General features: G+C 34.4%; 1 protein-coding gene across 1 annotated transcript in view; it reads right to left on the bottom strand.

Moving 5' to 3' along the window:
• The window catches only part of tous (testes of unusual size), a 92,473-nt gene that overhangs the window by 15,174 nt on the left and 52,394 nt on the right, over window positions 1–24,905 (bottom strand). Inside the window, exons 5-11 of the mRNA XM_074184766.1 lie at window positions 24,267–24,430; window positions 21,203–21,407; window positions 15,064–15,181; window positions 9,724–10,018; window positions 7,326–7,417; window positions 3,792–4,103; window positions 3,446–3,730 (exon numbers count right to left, since the gene is read on the bottom strand). Of these exons, the coding sequence (XP_074040867.1) occupies window positions 3,446–3,730; window positions 3,792–4,103; window positions 7,326–7,417; window positions 9,724–10,018; window positions 15,064–15,181; window positions 21,203–21,407; window positions 24,267–24,430 (1,471 nt within the window). The remainder of the gene's footprint in view (window positions 1–3,445; window positions 3,731–3,791; window positions 4,104–7,325; window positions 7,418–9,723; window positions 10,019–15,063; window positions 15,182–21,202; window positions 21,408–24,266; window positions 24,431–24,905) is intronic.

The raw sequence follows: 24,905 nt of genomic DNA, 5'->3' as shown, positions 1-24,905 counted from the left end.
TTAAAAGTTATTATAAATAAGACTGATCAATTTACTTCATGCATTAATAATAATAATAATAATAAATCGGCTTTATTGATAATACAAAAAAAACAATACAAAGATATATTTGAAAATGAAAATAGTTTACAGAAGATTCTGGTACTCCTTGGCGAAGTCTAGCTCAAAGCTACTCTAACTCAACCAACAAGCACCACTCCATAATGCACGCAAACATACAAAAATAAAAGCAATTAACAGTGATGGTACCACGAAATGAGAACCGTAAATAAAATAATAATTTGTGATTACCTTCTAAAGATAGTTGATAAATAATTTAATTGAATTGATCTGTTGTCTAAAAAGTAAAAGTTGACATTACTGACTATCATAGATATAATTTTTATATTTGTATTTGAATTTCCTGATATTGAATCTCTTCAATTGCTCAGGCAATGAATTATAAAGTTTTACAGCACCAAAAAGAAATGATCTCTGGAACTGTGCAGTGCGATGTTGTGGCATAGTTAATTTGTTTTTATGTCTAATGTTTCTTGAGTGAATATTTTCACGCAGAATTAGTTTTTGTATTAAAAGAGGAGAATGGGGAAGGGTGATCAATTTATGGACAAAACAACCCAAATGATGAATCATACGGTTTTTCATATTGAGCCAGCGGGAGTTTTTGAAGGCTTCAGAAATTGAATCATACTTACGAAGTCCATAAATTAGGCGGCAACAAGAATTTTGCACTTTTTGTATTCTTTTTTTATCTGAATCATATAAGTATGGCCCATATATGAAGTCACAGTAGTTGAAATGGCTTAGCACCAACCTATCACAGAGCATTCTTTTTAGAGGTTGGCTCAAAATAAAACGATTACAGTATAACAGTTTCAATGACATATAAGCTTTTTTCATTAAATTTTTAACATGACTAGTAAATCTAAGATCAGCGTCAAGCATGACCCCTAAGTTTTTAGCTGTATTGACAGGAGTCAAGATAGTATGACCTAGTTCTAAACGGAAATTGTTTTCTGCAAATTTACGATTCTTCTGCGATCCAAAGTGCATCATCATTGTTTTATTAGGATTAATTTTCAAATCATGTTCACTTGATAGCCCATTGATCAAATCAAGATCAGTGTTGAAGAGATTTTGAGCCTCAGCACACTCATCGATTTTAAAGTGCATGTATAATTGTATGTCATCAGCATACGCCTGTATTTTACATTTCTTGATGGACGAGATAATGTCAGGAGTATAAATGATGAACAATAAAGGTCCCAAAATGGAACCCTGTGGTACTCCTGATAGAATATCAAGAGGTAAGGAGTGATGACCATCAACAACAACTTTTTGAGATCGACCAAGTAAATAAGACCAGATGAGAAATAAGGCAGCACTATCAAAACCATAATATTTGAGTTTCATGCAAATCAGCTCATGATTGATGGTATCGAATGCTTTCGAAAAATCTAGTAGTACCAGAGTGCTAATCATTCCCTTATCAAATCCCTCAACAATGTCTTGTGTAACAGTAGCAAGAGCTGTAGCCGTGCTAAAACCCTGCCTAAAACCACATTGCGATGGTGATAATAGATAATTGTTATTGAAATATTCATTAATTTGCAAATAAATAACTCTTTCAAAAATTTTACTCATGGTTGAAAGTATACTGATAATTCTGAGATCAGAATAACTAGCTGGATCATTATTCTTGGGAATGGGTTTCCCAATGACCATTTTCCACAAGTCTGGAAAATATGAACATTCAAAACAACACTTGATGATATGCGTAATATATTTATCTATAAACGGGCTACAAAGTTTCAACATTCTGATTGAAATATTATCAACCCCTGAAGCTTGACTTTCAATATCATTCAGGATTTCATGAATAGCTTCTTCAGTAGCGAATCGAAATGAGAAGTTATCTTGCCTGATTAAATAATTATTGCTATAAAATTCAATATTTTCATCACAATTAATAGAAACGTTTTGTACGAATTGGGCAAAATAGTTGTTTATTTCATCGGGATTCGAGAGGTGATTGGGTAATGAATATTGTTTTTTTGAACGAACATTGAGGTTAGAAAGAGCATTCCAGGACTTGAGATATGTCCTTTTTTCAGTTCTAACTATTGACAAGGTATAATTTCTCAATTCTTTATACCTCATACGATCATTAACAGATTTAGTTTTTTTGAATTTTTGAAAGGCTTTATCACGTTCTTTCATAAGAAGTCTGAGATTTTGAGTGAGCCAAGGCGCGGGTGGTTTGGTAATTCTAACTTTTTTAAGAGGGGCGTGTCTGTCAAAAGTAGATATTAAAAATGAATTGAAATTATACAATTTATTATCAATATCATTTTCACTTATAATTTCGAACCACGGCAACTGGTATAAATCTGATAAAAAAGTATGCAAAGTGAAATTGTCGAAACAGCGGTATGTTACAAGTTTGGGTTCTATTTTGAATTTCTTTGTTAAATATTCAACGTAAACTAGCCTGTGATCTGAAATGCCTTGGGATGATAAAGTACCAGATCTTACAACATGATTATTATTACTAACGAAAATCGGGTCAATGAGCGTGCTAGAAATGTTGGTGATTCTAGTAGGCTCATTAAGAATTTGTTCCAAATTATAACATTCAAAGCAGTTGAGTAGTAAAATATGTAATTTTTTCCAGCACGTACTTTCTAAAATTGAAGAAAAGTAGGTTAAGTAATCACTTTCCATTTTGCGCGAGAAATGGTCATGAAATCATATTGTGCGATACGTTGCTGTATTCACAATGAAAAATGGAGTTATAGACAGGGTATAATTTAGTTTCGGCCCATATGAAAATACAAAGTTGATGATGTTTTCTGAAAGACGAAACGTCGCAGAAAAACTCTGCTTGTGTTATCGTATAGTCCTCAAAAAGTGGCCATGGCAAGGTGCTATTTGTTTTACATTTTATTTGAGAATAAAGCTGGGAGAAAATTAAGACGAAATTCTCAAATTTCGGTTTTTCTCGGATATCTCCGAAACTATTTGGAATATTAAAACTTTCTCAATGGCATATAAATGCCCTACTTTTCTCTAATTCAATCAACCCCGTATCACTTACTGTTTCCAATATCCCCATGCTGTTCATTCTTATCTTGGACACAGTGTATACGAAGTCAATTCAAATGGCATAAAAACTAAGTAGTTACCGAGCATCGGCAGTTTCTTAGTATGGCATTGGCGGCGTTTGGTATAATTTTTTTGTCTTACCATTATTTTTATGTGGAATGTTTTATATGATATTAACTAGTAAATTTATCAGACGCGGTACATTAGTCATTTATTTAGCTGTTTGGATTGACTTCGTATTTATAATATGACAGTACACATCTATTTCACAGATTTCTCTACAGAAATATTTAGTAGAGATCAATGTGTCTGCAAAACGGTTAACAAGTAGAAATCTCACCTCAGCGTATCTGGTTTCATGTTCTTTTAATTTTTCCCTGAATTCAAGGTTTAACGCCTCTTCTGATTCTTCTTTAGCTTTCTTCAATATCTGATATCGAACTTCAGCTTCTTTGAACATATGATCCATTTTCGTTTCAAAATTGACGAATTTATTATATTCTACAATGAGCTTCTCATTGTAGCTTGCTTCTAATTTTTGCACGAACAGTTCGTGATCAGCTTTCATTTTGCTTATTTGGGCATTGATATTATTTATTTCTTGGATATGCTCTCCTTCCATTTGCTGCAAATTATAATTGATGAAGTGTAGTTGTATTGGAATGAATGAAACTGAGTTATTTCACCTCATTCTTGATTTTGAGTTCTTCTATAGCGTTACAGTATCCTGCGTGAATATCTTTCATTTTTAAAGAATGTAATGCGTCATTTTGTCTCATTTGGTAGGAATGTTCGGTCTCCAACTCTTTCATTCGGAGCTGTAAGTTCTTTATTTGTTCTATTTTATCTTCCAAAATCTGCCGTGATATCAAAATTTCATTGGAAGACGAGAGATCATATTTGATTGCTTTGTCTTCTATATTCAGCAGCTTCCAGAAACAAAGGCATCCGTCCTCGGTACCAGTGATCAGATATCTATCATCACTTGTTAAACATATCTGAAATGTAATATGAATTTTTATTTTGTTGCCATAATCACCTGTAGTAATTAAATCATTCAAAGGAACAATTTGTTCAGACCGGTCTTCACTTAATTACACAGTATGTTAATGGACTGACATCTATCGAAAACAACTACTTTCCTGGCTAATACGACGAAGAGCGTTGGATTATATCCGACAGGTGGATCGGGAAACCACCTATTGGTGTGACACCCAAGTCAACTTGCTAAGTTTTTATGTTAGTGTTGGTGGTTTGCGTTTACGCAGTTAGGTACTTTACTTGGTTATTCACATTTTGTCTTCAATCGAGGACCGCCTGCCCGGTACTGACGATGCCCAATAGGCTGAAACAGCTGTCTATCAGTGGCTCTTAAATTGAAATCAATATTGGAGTGATCAGAATGGTACTTATTTATTCATCTTTTGATTTTCATGGAATTATTTTCCAGCAGCTTGACTGCATTAACCTTTCTCGATTTCATATCATTTCTAGAAACATGTGGATTCGTTTTTCGATGACATTCTAGATTAGCTTCCCAAATTTCTGCCACCGCAGTTGTCGGTTGATTAGTCAATCCACCAACACTGACATAAAAACTTGGCAAATTGACTTGGATGTCACACCAATAGGTGGTTCCACTTATGTCTCGCTTGTGTATACGCAGGTATTTTTATTGAGTACTTTACTTGGTTATTCACATTTTGTCTTCAATCGAGGATCGCCTGCCCGGTACTGACGATGCCCAATAGGCTGAAATAGCTGTCTACCGGTGGCTCTTAAATTGAAATCAATATGGGAATGATCAGAATGATATATATATATATATATATATATATATATATATATATATATATATATATATATATATATATATATATATATATATATATATCTGATATATCATATATATATATATATATATATATATATATATATATATATATATATATATATAATCGAGAAAGGTTAATACAGTCAAGCTACTGGAAAATAATTCCATGAAAATCAAAAGATATATAAATAAGTACCATTCTGATCACTCCCATATTTATTTCATTTTAAGAGTCACCGGTAGAGAGCTGTTTCAGCCTATTGGGCATCGTCAGTACCGGGCAGGCGGTCCTCGGTTGAAGACATATTTATATATATATATATATATATATATATATATATATATATATATATATATATATATATATTTATGGATATTTTTATAACATACTAAATATCATGAAAATAAATGCATGAGGTCGTTTAATTTCGATTAAATTGGTACACTCGACCACCCTGTAGATTTCTATGGGTTGAACAAAGCCTGCAAAAACGGTAACTAATCTTTTATCAAGTTTTTTACAAACTGTAGGTTTTCGGCTAAAATGAATAATCTGAAAGTGTCGAGTTTGTACATTCTATGCAGTTCTTGCTCAGCAATTAAACTGGAAATATTGTGCTTTAACATGGAACGCCATCACTTACCATTGGCTGAGATGAATAGAGCTGTAGGGCTTCTTCGAGGTGGCATGCGACAAAATGATGTAACTCTTCGTTTGGGGGTCTCCCAAAGTGTTATCAGTCGATTGTGGCGCGTTTCCGTGAAACTGGCAGTCCAGCCGAACAACATCCACGACGAGGACGCGCTACAACTGCAGTTTAAGACCGATTTTTGGTCTTAACCGCAAGAAGACAACAGACAATCACAGCACTTGAGTTGCTTAACGTGTTGCAGCAGGCGCACCAGGTAACCATTGGTCGTGATACTGTCAGAAATCGACTGCATGAAGCAGATCTCCACAACAGAAGGCCACTTAGATGTCTACCTTTGTCGAGAGGCAATCGCGGTAGAAGATTAGAGTGGTGTCAAGATCATCAAAACTGGGATGCAAATGATTGGGCCACAGTTTTGTTTACAGACGAATCCAGATTTGGATTTCATCCAGATTCTCGTTGAGTAAGACTGTGGAGACGACCTGGAAATAATGAACGTTCGAGACACGTCCAGGAAGTCCACACATACAGAGGTGGTACAGTAATGCTATGGGGCGGAATCATGATCGGCGGCAGAACCGATCTAGTTTTTCCAAATCGCTCCCTCATAGCTCGACAGTACCTCGACACCATTCTTCTACCTATCGTCCGTCCGTTTGCTGGTGCTGTTGGTGAAAACTTCCACCTAATGCACGATAATGGTCGTCCACATGTTGCGCGTCTAGTGACTGACTGGCTCACCAACGAAGGAGTTGATGTATTGCCATGGCCAGCACAATCACCGGACCTGAATCCCATCGAGCATGTGTGGGACATGCTTCAACGAAAAATTACTCCGCATATGGGGAACATTCACACAACGTTTCAATCGAGAGAGCTTTTAATCGTTGAATGGGCAAATGTACCTCAACAAGACATTGACAATCTCATTTTGTCGATGCACGATAGATGTAGGGCCGTAATAAACCAGCGTGGGGGCCATACTTTGTACTGATTCCAATTTTTTTTGTATTATGATTTTTTTCGGGGTGCCAAAGAAGAGCCATATTTTTTTTAGTTTTGCTTATATGCGCACTCGGTATTTTTGACCATTTAATAAATTTTGTTGTAAGTTACATTCGTTTAATAATCACCCGTCAACTATTTTTTCCCTAAAGCGATCTAAAAAAAATTATTGCCATTTTTAAAAATATAACTAGACTTTTCCGATGTGTGTATATATATATATATATATATATATATATATAGAACCAACAAATAATGTGGCTGAGCAGCAAATGAAAGAGTACTCTTTAAAGTTTGTCCAAGCTTTCGGAAATTTATTAAATTGTTTCCATCATTAAATTTCCGAAAGCTTGGACAAACTTTAAAGAGTACTCTTTCATTTGCTGCTCAGCCCCATTATTTGTTGGTTCCATTCCTAACTAGTCAGCAACGATTACCTTCTCCTCTATATATATATATATATATATATATATATATATATATATATATATATATATATATTCATCTTCATGGCTCTAGTCAAACCGAATGTTTTATCTTCTTGTTTGTTTTTTTTACACGGATAGAATGCAATTGAAGTAAATTTCAAATGATCAAATTCAAAATCTTGCTATTTTGGGATCGTGAAAAAACTGCCCAATAGCTACTTAATTAGATGAACTGAATTAAATATTATTTTTTGCGCGAATGTATAAATATACGAAGCTACTGATACACAAAAAAAATACCTTGGAAATTATCACATTATGCATTGTGTACTCCATATATTCAGCCTTTTCCAGTAACGGAAGTTTAACCACAAATACGCTGCCATAGTTACCTAAAAATATTTTAATTATCAAATGCTTCATAATACTAATATTTATATATTACTTGGTTCAGTGATCATCCAACATTTTTTCCAAGAAGGATTAAATGGGTAACAGAATCGATTTTCATTTAAAAAAATAATTGTTTTCTTTCCAACGTTTCGAATTTGAATAAATAGTTCCTGAGAAGAATGTATTCCAGAAACGCTTCATTGTTAGAGTTCCATTAAACAGTTTTTCAAAAACGTAACACCTGTTTCGCCCTTCTAATGGCTTCTTCAGGCGTGTCTTTACTAACTCAATCTACATATTAAATACTCTATATATATTTTTAGAATTTGGAGTGCCTACATTTCGAGTAACTTCGTTTAACGTAGCCAATTTACGCTAAATGTGTACCTCAGTTTCTAAAGAATAAAATGACCTGTGCCTATATATAGAGTGGGCCAAATTGGACACTATATTTATGCATATTTCAATAGCATGTTTCAATGTAGCATACTTGATGTTTTGTAGAGTCATCTTTGGAATAGGAAATTTGGTTTGGAGTTAGGTAATACTTGGATGTTTCCCACACTTTAGCGTAATCTCCGTTACTTGATCAAGTTCTAAACTCGCATACATTTCTTGACGTTTCTTGAGGGTGATGCGAATACCTTTTGTTGAACTTTCTATATGTTCTGCTGATAATTTCATGACACTGTCCAAAGATAATAAACAAATTCATGAGAATTTCATTGGAATAGTTTTGTTCCATCGTTTTGGAGGTATTTGAAACTTCTGAAGTGACGAAAATGTCAATATTATTATCAGAATGTCACAACGTTACTGTCAGATAGTCATCATGGCTTGCCTACAAAATAGCGAATAGTAATACGAGGTTTGCCTTTTATATATTAAATATTAATAATTGAAAATCACTTTATTGTTTTTCAAAATATTTCCCATGAAGATCTATACACTTTTGCATGTGTTTGAACCAATTATTGTCGAACCACTCTGATTGAAAGATCTCCAAAACATGCATTCTGAATGCACCAATCGCTTCTTCAGGTGTCGCAAAACGTTGAACTCTCAATTTGTTTTTTACGTGCGGGAATAAAAAGAAGTCATTCAGTACTAAGTCAGGACTATGCGGCGGATGACTCATCAAATCGATGTTTTGGGTGCTCAAAAATGCAGTTGTTTGAGCCGATGTGTGAGAGCTCGCATTGTCGTGGTGAAGAGTGATCCATCTTCGGCGGTTGGTTTTCCTGATTTCTTGGAAGACAACTGGCAAACAAATGGTTGTGTATCACTCAGAATTGACATGTCGCAACCACTCGGTTGCCATACTGCAACACTAGGGATGCCAAATCCCGAAACATAAAAGGCAACCCTCGTACTATTGTGAAGGGACATTTTCACAAATAAATGCTGAAAAGTCCGAAACTTGACTAGTTATATACGCATGATACACATAGAAAGAAAGCAAATTTAAAGAAGCTTTCGGAATTTGTAATAATACGCAGGGTGTTTCGTTTGAAAAAATCAACTTTCAGTCACTTTTTCAAGCAAACGAAAAATCTGTATTTTTTAACCACCCTGTATTGAAGTAACGGAGATTACGCTAAAGTGTGGGAAGCCTCCAAGTATCACCTAACTCCAAACCAAATTTCGATACCACAGGATTCCTTAACTCAAAGATATCATCATTTTAAGAAAAAATTAAAGTTAATTAATATTTCTAAACCACAGATAGGTATAGGAAAATAACAGAAGAAAATTGTCGGGTAATTGTTTTAGATTCCAAAAATAATATTATATACAGGGTGTTCCATTTGAAAAATCAAAGTTGCCGTTACTTTCTAATGGAAGTGGCAACACAGCATTGTCACAAATATTTTAGTTGGGTAGAGAATGTCTGAACTCACTCTATATTGAATTTTCGAAGTCATCCGGTGTCTGGTTCACCAGAAACGTCTCATGTGCCATCCATGTTGAATCGGCCTGTAGAATCACAACCTTGGCAATAATGATATCGTTTCAATGGAATAATATTTCTGAGAATTTAGTGCCTACTGTTATGGAATTGTAATTGATAGGTATTATTTACACTAAATCGCGGCTTGAAATTAGTTTTGAATTAATTTTAAAAGCATTTCTGAAATTTTTATGGTAGGAGCCGTTACAAACGACATCACAATGAAGTGTTTCTTGAATACGTTATGCATTTTCATCACGTATTGGCCGATTCCATCAAATATCTTCAGATAATTGTTGCTGTTGCTGTTACTCAACTCACCCTTCTTGGAAAACAATCAAGATTCATATTTACCCGATACAAAAAGCATTGTGTCCAGTGCGGATAAAGACAGACCATCTAGTGGAGCGGTCGATAGTACAACATCCCTTTGAATATTTGAGTTGACTAGTTCCCTGATGTGTCCGTCAATTCCGACAGCGAAGATATTTTTTCCATCTCTAGTGACTGATACTCCTTTGAAAGGATTAGATTTTATTATAGTTTCGGTGAGTCGATTGGATTTTATAACATCCCAACCATATACAGCACCCTCGCTGCCACAAGTTGCCAGAATGCTGTCATCATGAGACCAAGACATACCTCTTATCTGGAATAAAGCCTTACAGTAAATAAATTATCAAAAATTAAGAAAGAACTTGGATACTAATCTACAGGGTGTTCCTTAAACACATGCTTATATTTAAGGAGGTAATTCTTAGACCCATTTTAAGGAAAAAACGTCCTATGGACGTATGTCCTAAACGCTTTAACTTTTGAGATACAGGGTGGCAAAGTTTTCAAAAATAATCAGTTTTTTAATAATAACTGAGATAATTTTGTAGACATCTTTGGCATATTTGGTACATATGTTCCATGCCTCCAGGCGCATTTTCTGATGTACAATTTTCTTAATTTTCTCTGCCAGTGGCGTACGAACGAGTTTTGAAATGTATATTTTTGGCGAAAAAAATACTACGCCACTGCCATTTGATTTGCTGGGTTTTCTTTGTCCGACGCATGGTTTTCGCTCAAAAAATTAAAAATCGCTTTACTTAAGGATAAATTCCTTAAAAATCTTATGCGGATGTGCATCGACTGAAAGCAAACTAAGAGATCAGATTTGTTGCAAAATAATTGAAGATCTAAAAGGTATTTGTTTGTTGTCAGATGCACTGTTCTCAATTGAAATTACGTCATAACGCAGCACCGCTTAATAATGTTTGAAAACATAAATTTAGTTATCCTGGAATAAATGACGTGTAGCAGAATTTATTTACTGCACCTCTTGAAATATGGAGTTTGTCGATATGTGATTTCTTTTAAAGATTAAAAGCAGAAAAAACAGCGTACCCACCATAGCAATAAAAAACGAATTCTCTGTATGTACAAACGTCAGTAGCTAATATCGATGTTGGTTTAAAGTAAGGTGTTGGTGTTGAAAACTGTCACAGCGCGTTTTGATTGATTTTGAAGTGTTATTGAAGTTATTTTGGTAGTCCGCTGTTTTTCTGAATATCAGTAAATATGGTAAATTATACTAATGCGGAAATGGCGCAAACGCATTACGTATACGGCCTTGCCGGTGGTAATGCAACAGAAGCCAGGTGAATTTATCAGGAAAGATATTCTAATCGTGCCTTACCAGATAGCCGAACCTTTTCAAATATTCATCGTTGACTTGGGGAAACTGGTAGTTTCAAGGGACTCCGGAAGGTAGACCTCGTGTAGTAAGAACTCCTGAAATTGAGGAAGCGGTGCTGCAAGAAATTGAGGAACATCCTGAGACGAGTACGAGGAAGATCGCTAGAACTCTGGATATTTGTCATCAAATTGTTTGGCGTATTTTGGTTGATTTTTTGTTATACCCATACCATATTTCAAGAGTGCAGGCATTACTCCCCAGAGATTTTCCACAGCGTGTGAACTTCAGTCAGTGGTATCTACAAAGTATTGCACTGAATCCGCAGTTCGAGACACAAATTTTGTTCACAGACGAAGCAAATTTTTCTCGGAATGCCATTCAAAATTTCCATAACAATCATGTGTGGGCTGAAGAAAATCCCCATGCAATAATCGAAACCCATTTCCAACACCAATTTTTTGGTTAATGTATGGGCAGGAATTATAGGTGATCATCTAATAGGCCCATTTTTTCTACCAGGACGCCTTGATGGTCGTTCTTATTTACACTTTCTCGAAGAAGACTTACCTGGGTTATTGGAAGATGTGCACTTGCGTTAAGGAATCGAATATGGTACATGCACGATGGCGCCCCTGCTCATTTCAGTGTAATTGTCCGAAAACATTTAAATACAGTTTATCCTAATCGTTGGATAGGTCGCGGAGGACCTCAGCAATGGCCAGCAAGATCCCCCGATCTCAACAGTTTAGATTTTTTTTATGGGGTCACCTTAAAACTTTTGTTTATAAAACTCCCGTTAATACTTTAGAAGATTTAAGAGAGCGAATAGTTGCCTCGTGTGAAACTATACGAAATACGCCGGGAATATTTGAACGGGTGCGTAATTCCATGCGTAGAAGGGCGGAAGCATGCATACTAAGTGCAGGTGGCCACTTCCAACAATTTTTATAATCAGTTTTGGTATTATTACTAATTAACAAATTTGTGCTATTCGTTTAGACTTACTGTCACAAAATAAAATAAAACTCGTTTTTGTGAAAAATTTATTTTTTTGCAGATTATGTTTTCAAATGTTATTAGGGAATTGGTAATGCGTTATGAAGCAATTTTCAGATTCTCATTCATTTTAGAATTGATCTAATTTCTTAATTTGCTTTCTGTCGATTTTTATTTTTTTGAGTGAAAATCATGCGTCGGACAAAGAAATACCAGGAGATCAAATTTTCTCAAAAATATATGAGGATTTTAAAAGTGATTTTATTTTGAAAAGAAAGCATTGGCGTAGTACTTTTTCGCCAAAAATATTCAATGCGAAACCCGTAGGGATGCCACTGTTTGAAAAAATACAAATTTGTGTACATCAGAAAATGCGCCTTGAGGCATGGAACATACGTACCAAATATACCAAAGATGTCTTAAAATGGGTCTAAGAATTACCTCCTTAAATATTAGCATGTGTTTAAGGAACACCCTGTATAATCATCTCAGTATTTTGCTGTTGATAATATCATTAGAACTGATTGGTTTATCAGGTTATTTCTTTTTTCTTAAGGACAAAACACAAGCACTACAGGAAAATACTCATGAAGATCCAATAGCGGTGTCTGTGCGAAAGTAGCGATTCACATTAGATTTGAATCGTTGGAGATTAAATGGATTCCATTGAACAGCTTCAGGGTATACTTGTGTGTGTATAAACCCAGAGATTCATGTAGAGAACTCTTTAAAACCAATAAAATATTAACTGTGATAGCAACGTTCATCTTAGAGACGGTGTGCTTAGTGTTCGTAAATAAATCAAAATTCACTTCAGTAACCACTCCATATTCGACTCGAAGTAGTGAGTTTACTTTTAGGCTCCCTATCCCCACCTCAAGTTTAGTAAAAGATTCGATAATTTATAATGGAGCCAAATTATATAATCATCTGCCAGTTGACATAAGGTCTACTACTAACTTATCTATCAGGGTTTTTAGAAGGACCGTAAAAAAATTCCTTGTAGATAGACCGTATTACAGCTTACAGGAATATTTTAATGACTCCTTTTAAAAGTTTTGCTTTGATGTGCATATTGAAAGAAAGATCTATTTACCGGCATATTTTATTGTAGATTGTATTAGTTATTTTGACATTTGACATTTGACGTTAAGTTATCGAAGTATTTGATAATTTATAGTTTTATTTTATAAGGTGTTGTAATTGAATATATGTATCTTGCTTTGTCAACAAGTTTTTCTTATGACAATAAAGCATATTTATTATTATTATTATTATTATTATAAAAGTGAGAGATACGTGTGACGTAATCGATACAAAGAGATAGAGATAGTATCGAGGTGATCAGTCGCTACTGCAAGCATGACAGGTTCGGTGTTGCCGGTTGTAAAACAAATCGTTGTTTATGGAGCTATGTATCATTTGAAGCGTTGCCGGTTTCAAAATGAAGTATGAAGGTTTAAGAATACGACTCGATAAAAATTGCATATTGGAAGCGCGAAAGTGATATAATAATAATGAATTACAAATCAGCTTGAAGATAAAAAACGTGTCTTAAAATACATGATTGAAGAAAAAAACATGGCGTCAATGTATACAAGGTGTGGCAAAATACATCATTCAAGGGAAACTACGCTCTTTGAATCTCTCCGACACTCATTCCATCCTCCTCTGCATCGATTTAGTCACATGTGTCTCTCTCCCTTTCTCCAAAACACTCCCAATTCGAGTTGGGTGTTCCACAAGGTTCCGATCGGATATCATGAAAATTGCGGAAAAGGTTAGCTCCATAAGAAAATTCATGAGATTTTGGGCCAGAACATACATTGTTCATCTACTGATTTTGAATTTCCAGCTGTACGCGCGGTAGCTTCTGATTGGTCGACCTATGATGGCAAAAGTTTCGATTAAGTCACACGTTTCTCTCTCCCAGTCTCCGAAACACACCTACCTCGAGTTGGGTGTTCCATAAGATTCCGATCGGATATCTTGAAAATTTCAAAAAGTTCAGCTACATAAGAAAATATATTTTGGGCCAGAACATACATTGTTCATCTACTGATTTGAATTTCCCGTTGTACGCGCGGTAGCTTCTGATTGGTCGACTGTATGATATTTATATAGGTTAGGTTAGGTCAAAAGTGAGTGGCCTATCCAACCTTCCACCGCAACCCACAAGGGTTTATTGTGGCTCACACCTATTCAAACTCGACCAAATAAACTCAACTTCTTGATGAAGCCGACTTGTTTATATGGTGAGTGATCTTTCAGGTCAGATGGTAAAAGTGTGGTTCTACCAAACTCTAAAAACCTGATTCAGTCCGCAGCGACTCAGGCACAAAGTGTAAGCTGTGCTGTTTCGTCATTTTCCAAATAGAGGCGACACACATTGTCTTCCGATAGTTCTAGTCTCTGCAAATGACGATTCAAACGACAGTGACATGTAAGGAGGCCAGATACAATTTGTTGAGTCTTCCTATTGAGGAGAGTCGGTTTTGGCAATTTGCTACCAACTCAGACGTTGCCCGGTATAAGCCAAGAGCATCCAAAGCCGGTTGACTGTCCGAGAATATTTTTATTGACTTGTGAGTGAGGTTGGATTGATCCAATCTCTCCGCATACAATTCAATAGCGTAAGTTTCTGCTTGAAATACAGTCGCTTAGGTCCCTAGGCAGGTTGATATCTCTGTCCTGGGTCTGTAACTGAAAATATTTACACCAAATCCATCTGTGAACCGGAGGATCCATAATATTTCTTTCTCCCGGAGGATCCAGTCCCCTCTACTCGGGAAAAATACTGTATAAGGCAGTTCTTAGTTGACAGTTGCAAGCATAATGTCAGAGGTCATTCCTAGAATGCTGTGATTACCCATACAACGCTATCGAATGTCTGATAAATATGAATTCATGGTATTAGATTTGGATTTTAAAGCTCCCATACAAGAAAACATTCAAAAGAATTTCAACTGCAACAACTGCAGACAGTCAATCTAAAAAATTAATTGTTAACTTACTTTTCCATTATGACCTTTCAAAATGTACATCTGCTCAAAATTTATGGTTGAGAAAACTTGAATAATATTGCCGTTACTTGCTGCGAACATATGACCCATATTACTGAAACTTGTCATTCTGCAAAAAAATCATTATTCGATCGATGAAACTAATTTAACTAATAATGTAGGTATCGAAGATAGACATTTGTTTAAATATATCCCGAATTCACTAAGATGAATCGGTTATAATGTGTTTAAGTCCATAAATTTATCACCAAATGACGTTAGTGTATTGTGGAATGAAAGGTTCGCAGGCTAACACATAGATGGCGGCACAAGAATTGAATTCATATGATTTCAGTTCTAACCTACAAAATACACGTATACGAATTTCACAGCTGTCGGACTATAAGTTTGTGGGATAGAACATTTTGAGAGAAGCAACTTTTGTTAGTTTGAAGAAAATTGATAAAAATAAATTTCGTGTGTTAATAAAGCATTGTTGTTTGGCGAAAAAAACTATTGAAGCCAAGGTTTGGATTGATAAACATTGTGACATGTTACACCGAATTCTTCAGAAGTGCCCATCCGCGACTTTTTCCTGTTCTAAGACCACAAGGGAATGTTCGCTGGAAAATAATTTAGCGCTGCTGAAGAGATAATCGTCGAAACTGAAGAACTGAATAGTATAAAATTTTGTCAAAAAACTTTTTCTTTGTCAGCCTACGAAATTTTCAGCCCAACTGTATACCAGGAGGATTTATGAATATGTGAAGCGGTTTGGTAAATCGTTACTGAGGCTCATTTGCAGAAATTTTCTATTTCAGATACCTTGACAGAAGTAAACCTTAGGAAGATATATCAAGTGATCTTGTGGGCCATTTGATAACATCCTCAACTGAACATTATATGTACCAGTGAGACATATGAATATAAAAAAATATTTCTTTATAACTGTATATCGTTATCCTCCCACTGCTTGCATGAAACGTATTCTATAATAGTAGGCATTAAATTCTCAGAAATATTGCATTGAGACGAAAACACTATTGTCAAGGTCTTGATTCTATAAATTTTATCATAATTTTTTTTTTCATCTGTTTATTATAATTTCCTTACGTCACTGCAAGAGACAGATTAAGGCAAAAACTTTAGTCACTTCAGAGAATTCAGTGCCAACTATTTTTGAATTATAGTATGGTACCTAACCTTTTCCTATTAATTATAGTATTTCCAATACCAATTGGAGCAGCAAAAAATAATATGCCGACATATTATTTTTCAGTGGTAGTTTTTCAGTTACTTATTCTTACAATCATAGCAATTGATCACCCTATGAAAAAGTTATCTCAACTGAATTTTTCCACCATGGGTGATTATGAAAAACTTCAAAATTCAAGGTAGTTAATTTCCGAGTCGAATTCTCTAAAATAGGTACAATGAAAACACAAATAATCACACCGAATTCTCGTCAAACATATATTTACAAACTAATAGAGGCCAACAAAATTGCTAGAAAAATCAAAATTTTTCTTCGCTATATACGGATGAGGTGGAATCATCATCAGGTTGAATAACGATCGGATTTATGGAACTTTGCACATAATATTTGTTCTCTTTTTTTTATAACGTGAGCCACACAGTTCTTCCACACATCACTATTACCTACTTCATTCATCACTCGCCTTATATTGTCAAGCACTACAGCATTCAAAGTCGTTGACTGATTACATTTCCGCAAGCTTTCTTTCATTGTGGCCCAAACCATCTCAATTGGATTGAACACACAATAGTATGGAGGCAAACGTAAGAGAGTATGACCACATGTTTCACACATCGAATCAATAATATACTCTTTTTTGAAATTACGTTGTCTTATGGTCGCCAGTAATACATTTTTCGTTGGAATCTTTTCGGGTATTTCCATGTCATGATTTCGCATGAAATCAACAAAATCTGCTTTTTTTGTGTTATTGTTTGGTATTGTAGTCAATAACCGAGAATGATACGAAGCGTTATCCATAACAATAACCGAGTTTGGAGGAATATTTGGGAGAAGCTGTTCACTGAACCAGGTTTCGAATAAAGCCGCAGTCATATCTTCGTGGTAATCAGCAGACGAATCTTTTATATTTTTGGCCGACAGAAGCAAAGCCTTAGGTACGAAACCACTTTCATTCTCGGCATTCAAAATTATAACACGTTTTCCCCTTGAAGAAGGTGTGTTCAAAGCACAATACTTGGTTTCTTCTACCCAGCCATATTTGACATCATGGGTGTCAAACCAAGTTTCGTCGAGGTAGATTATATGTCTGCTGGATTCTCGGTAGCTTTTCATTCGCCTCAAATATTCTTGTCGGAGTTGAACAATGCGTGTCGATTCCATTATGACCATCCGTTTGTTCAATTTTTTATATTTGAAACCTCAAGACACCTCGTAGAGTTTCTAAAGGTTTATAATTGTAATCGGGATATTCGAGTAATTTACATCAAAACATTTCCATGGTTGGTACTTCATTTTTTTTGGTATATACCATAAATTGTTCGCCGAATCATATCTTTTGTAGCACCATCAACGTTTGCGAATTTTTTATTCCTTTGTTTTCGTTTCATTGCATGGTCAATGACATCCCCTATTTTAATGACTCGAAGAACTGTCGAACGAGATAGTTTCGTTAACTCGCATATTCTATTTACAATAGTATTCTACGGAAGCGCAGAAGGCCACATATTTTTATTATTTGTTTCTTGGAAATTACGACTTCAAATCTCGAAATTTCGACTTTTATCTCGAAATTTCGACTTTAATCTCGAAATTTCGACTTTAAACTCGAAATTTCGACTTTAATCTCGAAATTTCGACTTTAAACTCGAAATTTCGACTTTAATCTCAAAATTTCGACTTTAAACTCGAAATTTCGACTTTAATCTCGAAATTTCGACTTTAATCTCGAAATTTCGACTTTAAACTCGTAATTCCGAAATTACGACTTCAAATTCGAAATGTCGACTTTTTTTTCTGTATTGCGATGGTGAACCACCCAATAAATTTCACTAGTTCGGACTTCCATTGTCTACTATATAAAATGATTTGAAATCCCTGAAACAAGTAAAAAAGAATAATTAAAAAAGAATAGTTGAAAATAACAATTATATTAAGCAACAATAAACCTGAAATGAAATGATAGTGAAATAACCTACAAGTAAAAATATAATAATTGAATAAATAAAAATTAAAGGAATGAAAAAAGGAAATAATAAAAAATAAAAAAGTGTAGAGATTCCAAGTCACGTTAGTTCACGACGTTTCGATTGTTGGTATCTACAATCGTCTTCGGGTGATGACTGGACTGATTCCTCCGAGAGATGACTATTTTATAGGTCGTTGAAATACTTTCACTTTCTCTACTTTCCATTTTCCGCTTCACTAATTCCGTGAGAGATGACCGTTTTGGCGGGAGTTGGTCATTTCAACGACCTATAAAATAGTCATCTCTCGGAGGAATCAGTCCAGTCATCACCCGAAGACGATTGTAGATACCAACAATCGAAACGTCGTGAACTAACGTGACTTGGAATCTCTACACTTTTTTATTTTTTATTATTTCCTTTTTTCATTCCTTTAATTTTTATTTATTCAATTATTATATTTTTACTTGTAGGTTATTTCACTATCATTTCATTTCAGGTTTATTGTTGCCTAATATAATTGTTATTTTTAACTATTCTTTTTTAATTATTCTTTTTTACTTGTTTCAGGGATTTCAAATCATTTTATATAGTAGACAATGGAAGTCCGAACTAGTGAAATTTATTGGGTGGTTCACCATCGCAATACAGAAAAAAAAGTCGACATTTCGAGTTTGAAGTCGTAATTTCGGAATTACGAGTTTAAAGTCGAAATTTCGAGATTAAAGTCGAAATTTCGAGTTTAAAGTCGAAATTTCGAGATTAAAGTCGAAATTTCGAGTTTAAAGTCGTAATTTCGAGATTAAAGTCGCAATTTTGAGTTTAAAGTTGAAATTTCGAGATTAAAGTCGAAATTTCGAGATAAAAGTCCAAATTTCGAGATTGAAAGTCGTAATTTCCAAGAAACAAATAATAAAAATATGTGGCCCTTCTGCGCTTCCGTAGTATTCTGTGAAGTATGACAGTTTTCCTTCTTCAAGCATTCATGAATATTTAAAATTACTCGCTGAAATTGAACATGTAAGTCCTTATTTTCAAATTCCGGATCCCTGTCGATTGACACAGATTCCTCACACGTAATGTTATCATTTGTTTCAAAAGGTCTCCAGAAAGCCATATCTATTGTTGACAAATTAATTTGTATATTTAGGTATATAAACAGCTAACCCTTGTCTTTAGATTCAGTATCAATTTGCTTCTCCTGAAGATGCTAACCTTATTAGCGAAACGCGCGTCGAGTGCAAAAATCTCAGTTTGGTGTCAGGGTAATTGATCTCTAGATCAATTACCCTGGTTTGCAAAACCACTCACTACCTCACTACCCCACGAACACACGGCACTGATAAAGAAATATTGTGAAACGACAAAAAATTAGTATTCAGCCAATCCAGCTAGCCGAGCCTTTTCTCCTCAACTACATTTGACAGGACGTTTACTAATTATTTGGGCAACTAGGGGCCACAGGCAAGAAATGTTTATGACTGTACTCATCTTTTTATTGCCGTTCCAATTGGGAATGGATAGACTATACATTGATGTATAAACCGTGTTAGAATGTTGATATGTAAATGAATCATTGTTTCATCAAAGTAGAGTAGGTAAAGTTCAAATTTGTATTCAAAAGTAACAGTGAACGTTATCCTACTATCGTTATCTGTCACCTTCACCTTCTCTGTCTGTATTATTGTAGTCATCGTCAGTCATTCTCCTACCGTATAATTGAAGTTCATAGTTGTTATTTATTGATACAGTTATTGATATGAATAGTTTGCACAAATGATGCTTTACCTTATTCAAGTAAATACCCAAAATGATTTTAGATTCGATGTTCTGAATCAAAATAAAAAAAGAATACGAGGTTTGTGGAAACATCAATGAAAAAGAATCATCATCAGCAGCAGTGTTCTTGACAGCCTAAACTTTAGATTGCATATTTTACAGAAAACTGCTAAAAAATTCTAACACAATGGCATCCGTAGAATTACTCATAAATGGTTCAATAATTATCTCACAGGGAGAAGTCAGAATGTGAAAACCTCATCATCCTCATCATAAGGCGAAAAAAAGGCGTACCACAAGGTTCAATACTGGAACCGATACTTTTCTTGTTATACATGAACGATTTAACATATATCGATATAGAAGGAAACTGTACCTTATTCTCCAATGATTGCACAATATTATAGCTTAAAAAACTTAATATTATTCCGCTCCTTTATTGATGGCATACCATTAACAATGAAGGATGCAGACAGGATGATTGAAAACAGATCTAGTTCTGAATTTTTGAGGGTAATAACTGACAATAAAGTAAAATTTGATGATCACATTGTAACACTCTATGAAGATTTAGCTTCAGGGTGTTTTGCAGTGAGAATAACCTATAAGAAATTTGTTTTGTCCGCCGCTAAATCGGCTTATTTCTCACTCATCGATTCTCATTTAAGATATAGAAATCCTTTTTGGGGAGTGAGTATGTTATAAAACTCAATTGCAGACTGTTTTCATTATTCAGAAAAGAGCTACTTATGTGCAATGCCAAAAATTGAGACTTCTGCAAACCCTTATTTGAACTACATAAAATTTTGACAGTCTTTGGGATCTTTATTTTAGAAACTGTGTTTTTGATTAACATACTAAGATTATTCATACCAGTGGATCACTGTAAATTTCAAAAATCAGTAAAATATTTATTATGTGGTAGACTCCATTAGTTTAGAAGAGTTCTATGAGTATATGTATAAATTGTATGTGTTAGGATAAAATTGTTGAATGTAGGGTTATATTTGTGCAGACATATCTTTACTCTGTATTTAAGCTATTTCAATATGATTTTTACTCTATATGTATGTATATGTGTATATATGCATATGTATAAATCACATTATTATCATTAATTTGTGTTGCTTTCTTTAAAATCTTCTTAGGTTTCAAAACCCGAAAGTATTTAATAAACTGTTGAACATACTCGCAATTTCGGATGCCAAATTCTTTCGTTGTTATTATATCATCTATCATAATTGTCATGAATCTAAGTTTATCTGAGAATCCCACTACTGCATAGAGTCCGGTAGGATGTAAGGAAACAGCGTAAATGTCATCTTCGAAATTTTGAACCAGTTCCACTTCGTCCGTTTCATAGTTCCATATTTTTATAGACCTATCTCGATAACCTGAAAGAATAAGTTTTATTAAGATAGGCTAATAGCTGGGTTCTCATTATTTCCTCAATTACTTCATTATTTTATTATCGGATATGTTTCAATATCCTCGAAATATAAGTTTAAAACTTCATCAAAAATTCCATTTTCATTTTCAGGGAATTTTTAAAAAGGAGAGTGGTTGATGTAGTAATAGGTTGTTTTAGAAGTTTTGTCCGTTTTAATGTCATGAGTTTTTGTAGCTCCACACCTCAATCGTGGTATCGTACTAATCGATAGAGAACTCTGTTTTTCATACATTGATTTATTTTATTTTTATTATTTGCCTCTCCAGATTATTACTATGAAATCATTGAGCCATTTTCAGACAATTTTTCTTCATACATTCAAATTGAATCAAATTGTTACCGAAACGGCCAGAAAAATTATTGGCGACATAATTACATACCCCAAGGATCAATACTTGGACCTGTTTCGTTTCTTATATATTTAAATTCTTTGGCTACAGTAAATTTATTTGGTAAGTCAGAAATGTGTGCTGATGACACCACTTTAATTTTCAATGAAATTTTCAAGAAATCAAAATTAATATTTCGAAAGATCTTGATCAAATTTCTTTATTGCTTCAATGCCATAAAATGACACTGACTTTTCAGAAATCTTCATATATGTTCATATCAAAAAGGTCTATATCAATTGATTCAAAAGATCCAATAAAATTTTATAATGAAAATATTAAATACTCTCCTAGTGATAAATTTCTTGGTCTGATTTTAGATGAAAATGTATCATGGAGAAAACACATTGAAACAATAAGAAAAAAAAAACAGCTCCAAAAATTGAAATTTTATTCAAAATAAGAAATGTGGTACCCCTAAAATACCTTAAATTGATTTATTTTTCATTAGTGTATTTCAAAATTCAATACCTTATATCAGTGTGTGGAATAGCAATAAATTATTTATTGAAACCAATGAAAAAACTCCAGAGCAAAATTATAAGGTGTATATACAAGTTGGACTACAAGGAGCCTACATTCAATTTGTATAAACCAAAAAACTATTAGATTTGTCATTCTAACACAAATTCAAATTATGTGCCTTTATTCATTTGCCCAAAAATTAGCTCAAACATTTAAATCTGACAAGATATTCAGGCAATCTGAAATTAATGGAAATGAAAAATATTGGGCAACATTCTATTTATTATAAAGGTATCAAATTTTACAATGAGCTACCGAATGCTTTAACAAAAATAAATAAACAAAAATTCCATTAGTAGAGATTGATAATATATATATATATATATATATATATATATATATATATATATATATATATATATATATATATATATATATATATATATAGTTATTGTGATTCTTACATAATCAGAAATGATTACTGAATAACGAATTTAGTTAGCTTCCTAAGTATATTATTGAAGGGGAGCTGTTGAAGGGTTGTTGCACTATATTATTTACTTGAACTTTACAGGTATAAGCACACCAACCTGCCTGAATCATCATAAATACGCGTTACGGATCCGTAACATTCAGTCATCGGAGATACTAACCCAGGATGTATAAACTTCTGAAGAAGCTATCCACTCGTGTCAACAAAACGTCAGGAAGAAATTCCAAAAATCGACGACTTTCAAACCAGTATAAAAATAGTGACATTGAAAACCTCGGCCTTGAAAGCCTCAGCCATTTTGTCAAACACGATTGATTTTATTTCGACTGGTGATGAGGATGACTATCTGAATTTATGACCACGTATTGTTACGATATTTACTTGGGGTTTGTTTTTAAAACAACAACAATAATAATACTTAGACAACTTTTATTTACTTAATACACAACTGCTGCACTGATTATAATTACCAGTTGAAAGGAGAAGGGAGCCAGGCTTCAACCCGAATGAACTCAAGATGGATTACGTCGTTGATTATAATTCACTTAGAATAATCGCTTGCTTGAGACTTCGAACACTCTCTTACTACTACTCTTGCCGAAGGAACTCGCTCTTTTATAGTAAGATCGATGCATCTAGAATTTCTAGAAATTCCATATCCATCGCGATGTTTCGCTCTCAGGATCGACGTTGGAATTCTTTTCGAGACTTTTCCAGTTACCGCCTAGGCACAGTATTTTGTATACAGTAATTTCATAAAGGCTGATTTGTGGTTTGAATTTTCCTACGCGCAGACCCACGCGTCGATGTCTTAGGTCTGCGCAAACGACGAGTTTAAGACAGGCATGCAAACCTTCCATAGTTGTCGAATTTCATGGGTTTCACCCAACCTACTGAAACTATTTTCAGTGAACATTTTCCAAACTTATCGATAGAAACTGGTGTTGGAACATAGTTCATCATTGTCCAAATGATCTGGGTTACTTCAATATTACACAAATGCAAAATTATCATTTGTACAATTTTCTCAGGTGCCCAACATGGTTTTCATAGACTGTTTTTTTTGAGCAGTTTATATGAATAGTTGTTATGTTGAGCAGTGTATACACGCTTTGGTTGAGATTGTAGTAGGGAGAAATGTCATTAGTGTCAAATACGTCATCATTATAAAAAATGAAACTCCTGGACACCGACATCAAAGGGACCGACGCTGAGTGAAACTACTGTATACAGAAATACTGTGGTCTAGGGAGGCAACGCGCGTGTGACGTCATGCTCAGGTAGAGGTCCCTTCGTCGAATTGGGTGACTGTAGTCAGTGGCGGCGTTAGGGATTTTGTAACAGTATCATTTTTAAACTCACTGTGATTAGTTTGCTGATTCATATGGAGAGTGAGGGAGAGCGACAACAATTTTTGGTAATACTTTTACTTTTGTAGAAAAATCACAATCCTTACCGGATGTTAACACAATCGGCTTCCAGCGACAGATGGCTAAACTTCCAATAGGACCAAGGTGCATAGGGTAACCGAAATCTCGTAATATTATTTCGCTGCCATTGGCATCATGGGACCATAATCTTCCAGTCCATGTTTGCATTTCTCCACAAGTGGCTATCAACCTACGGGATAAGTTTTTTCATAGGAAAAATTATCAAATATGACAGGTTACTGATAAATAGAACATTTTTTTGTGAAAATACTTTGAATTTACGCAGTAACTTATCGGGATGAACTGAAAAGTTTCAGTTTTTTTATTTGATTTATAATACTTGAGAACGAATGTTGTCGTCATTTCATACATGACCATATCTGGCACGAACCAATCTATCTCATACACATCACGGCCGGACTATTTTATCAACGAGTACATTAGGAGTCTTCAAGTTCACTTTTGTTAGAAATTTCATTTGTCACGCTTGGGGTGATCTTTGCTGTCCATTTACTCTTTGCTTTGCTGTCTGATGAGGATGATGAACCCCTTTTAGGTGTTGAATTACCTGTGGATGGTAATTTTGGAGAAACTCCCTTAGACGATGATTTTGCCAGTATCATGAATCGAGAATTTGATGACTTTGATTCTTCAGATGATAATAT

The sequence above is a fragment of the Leptinotarsa decemlineata genome, unplaced genomic scaffold (assembly GCF_025532065.1).
Source record: "Leptinotarsa decemlineata unplaced genomic scaffold, Ldec_3_MD MMD2_tig00026358_RagTag_RagTag, whole genome shotgun sequence".
In the NCBI taxonomy this organism is placed as follows: domain Eukaryota; kingdom Metazoa; phylum Arthropoda; class Insecta; order Coleoptera; family Chrysomelidae; genus Leptinotarsa; species Leptinotarsa decemlineata.
Note: the sequence above shows the minus strand (reverse complement) of the source record. Positions and strands in the feature narration are given on the sequence as shown.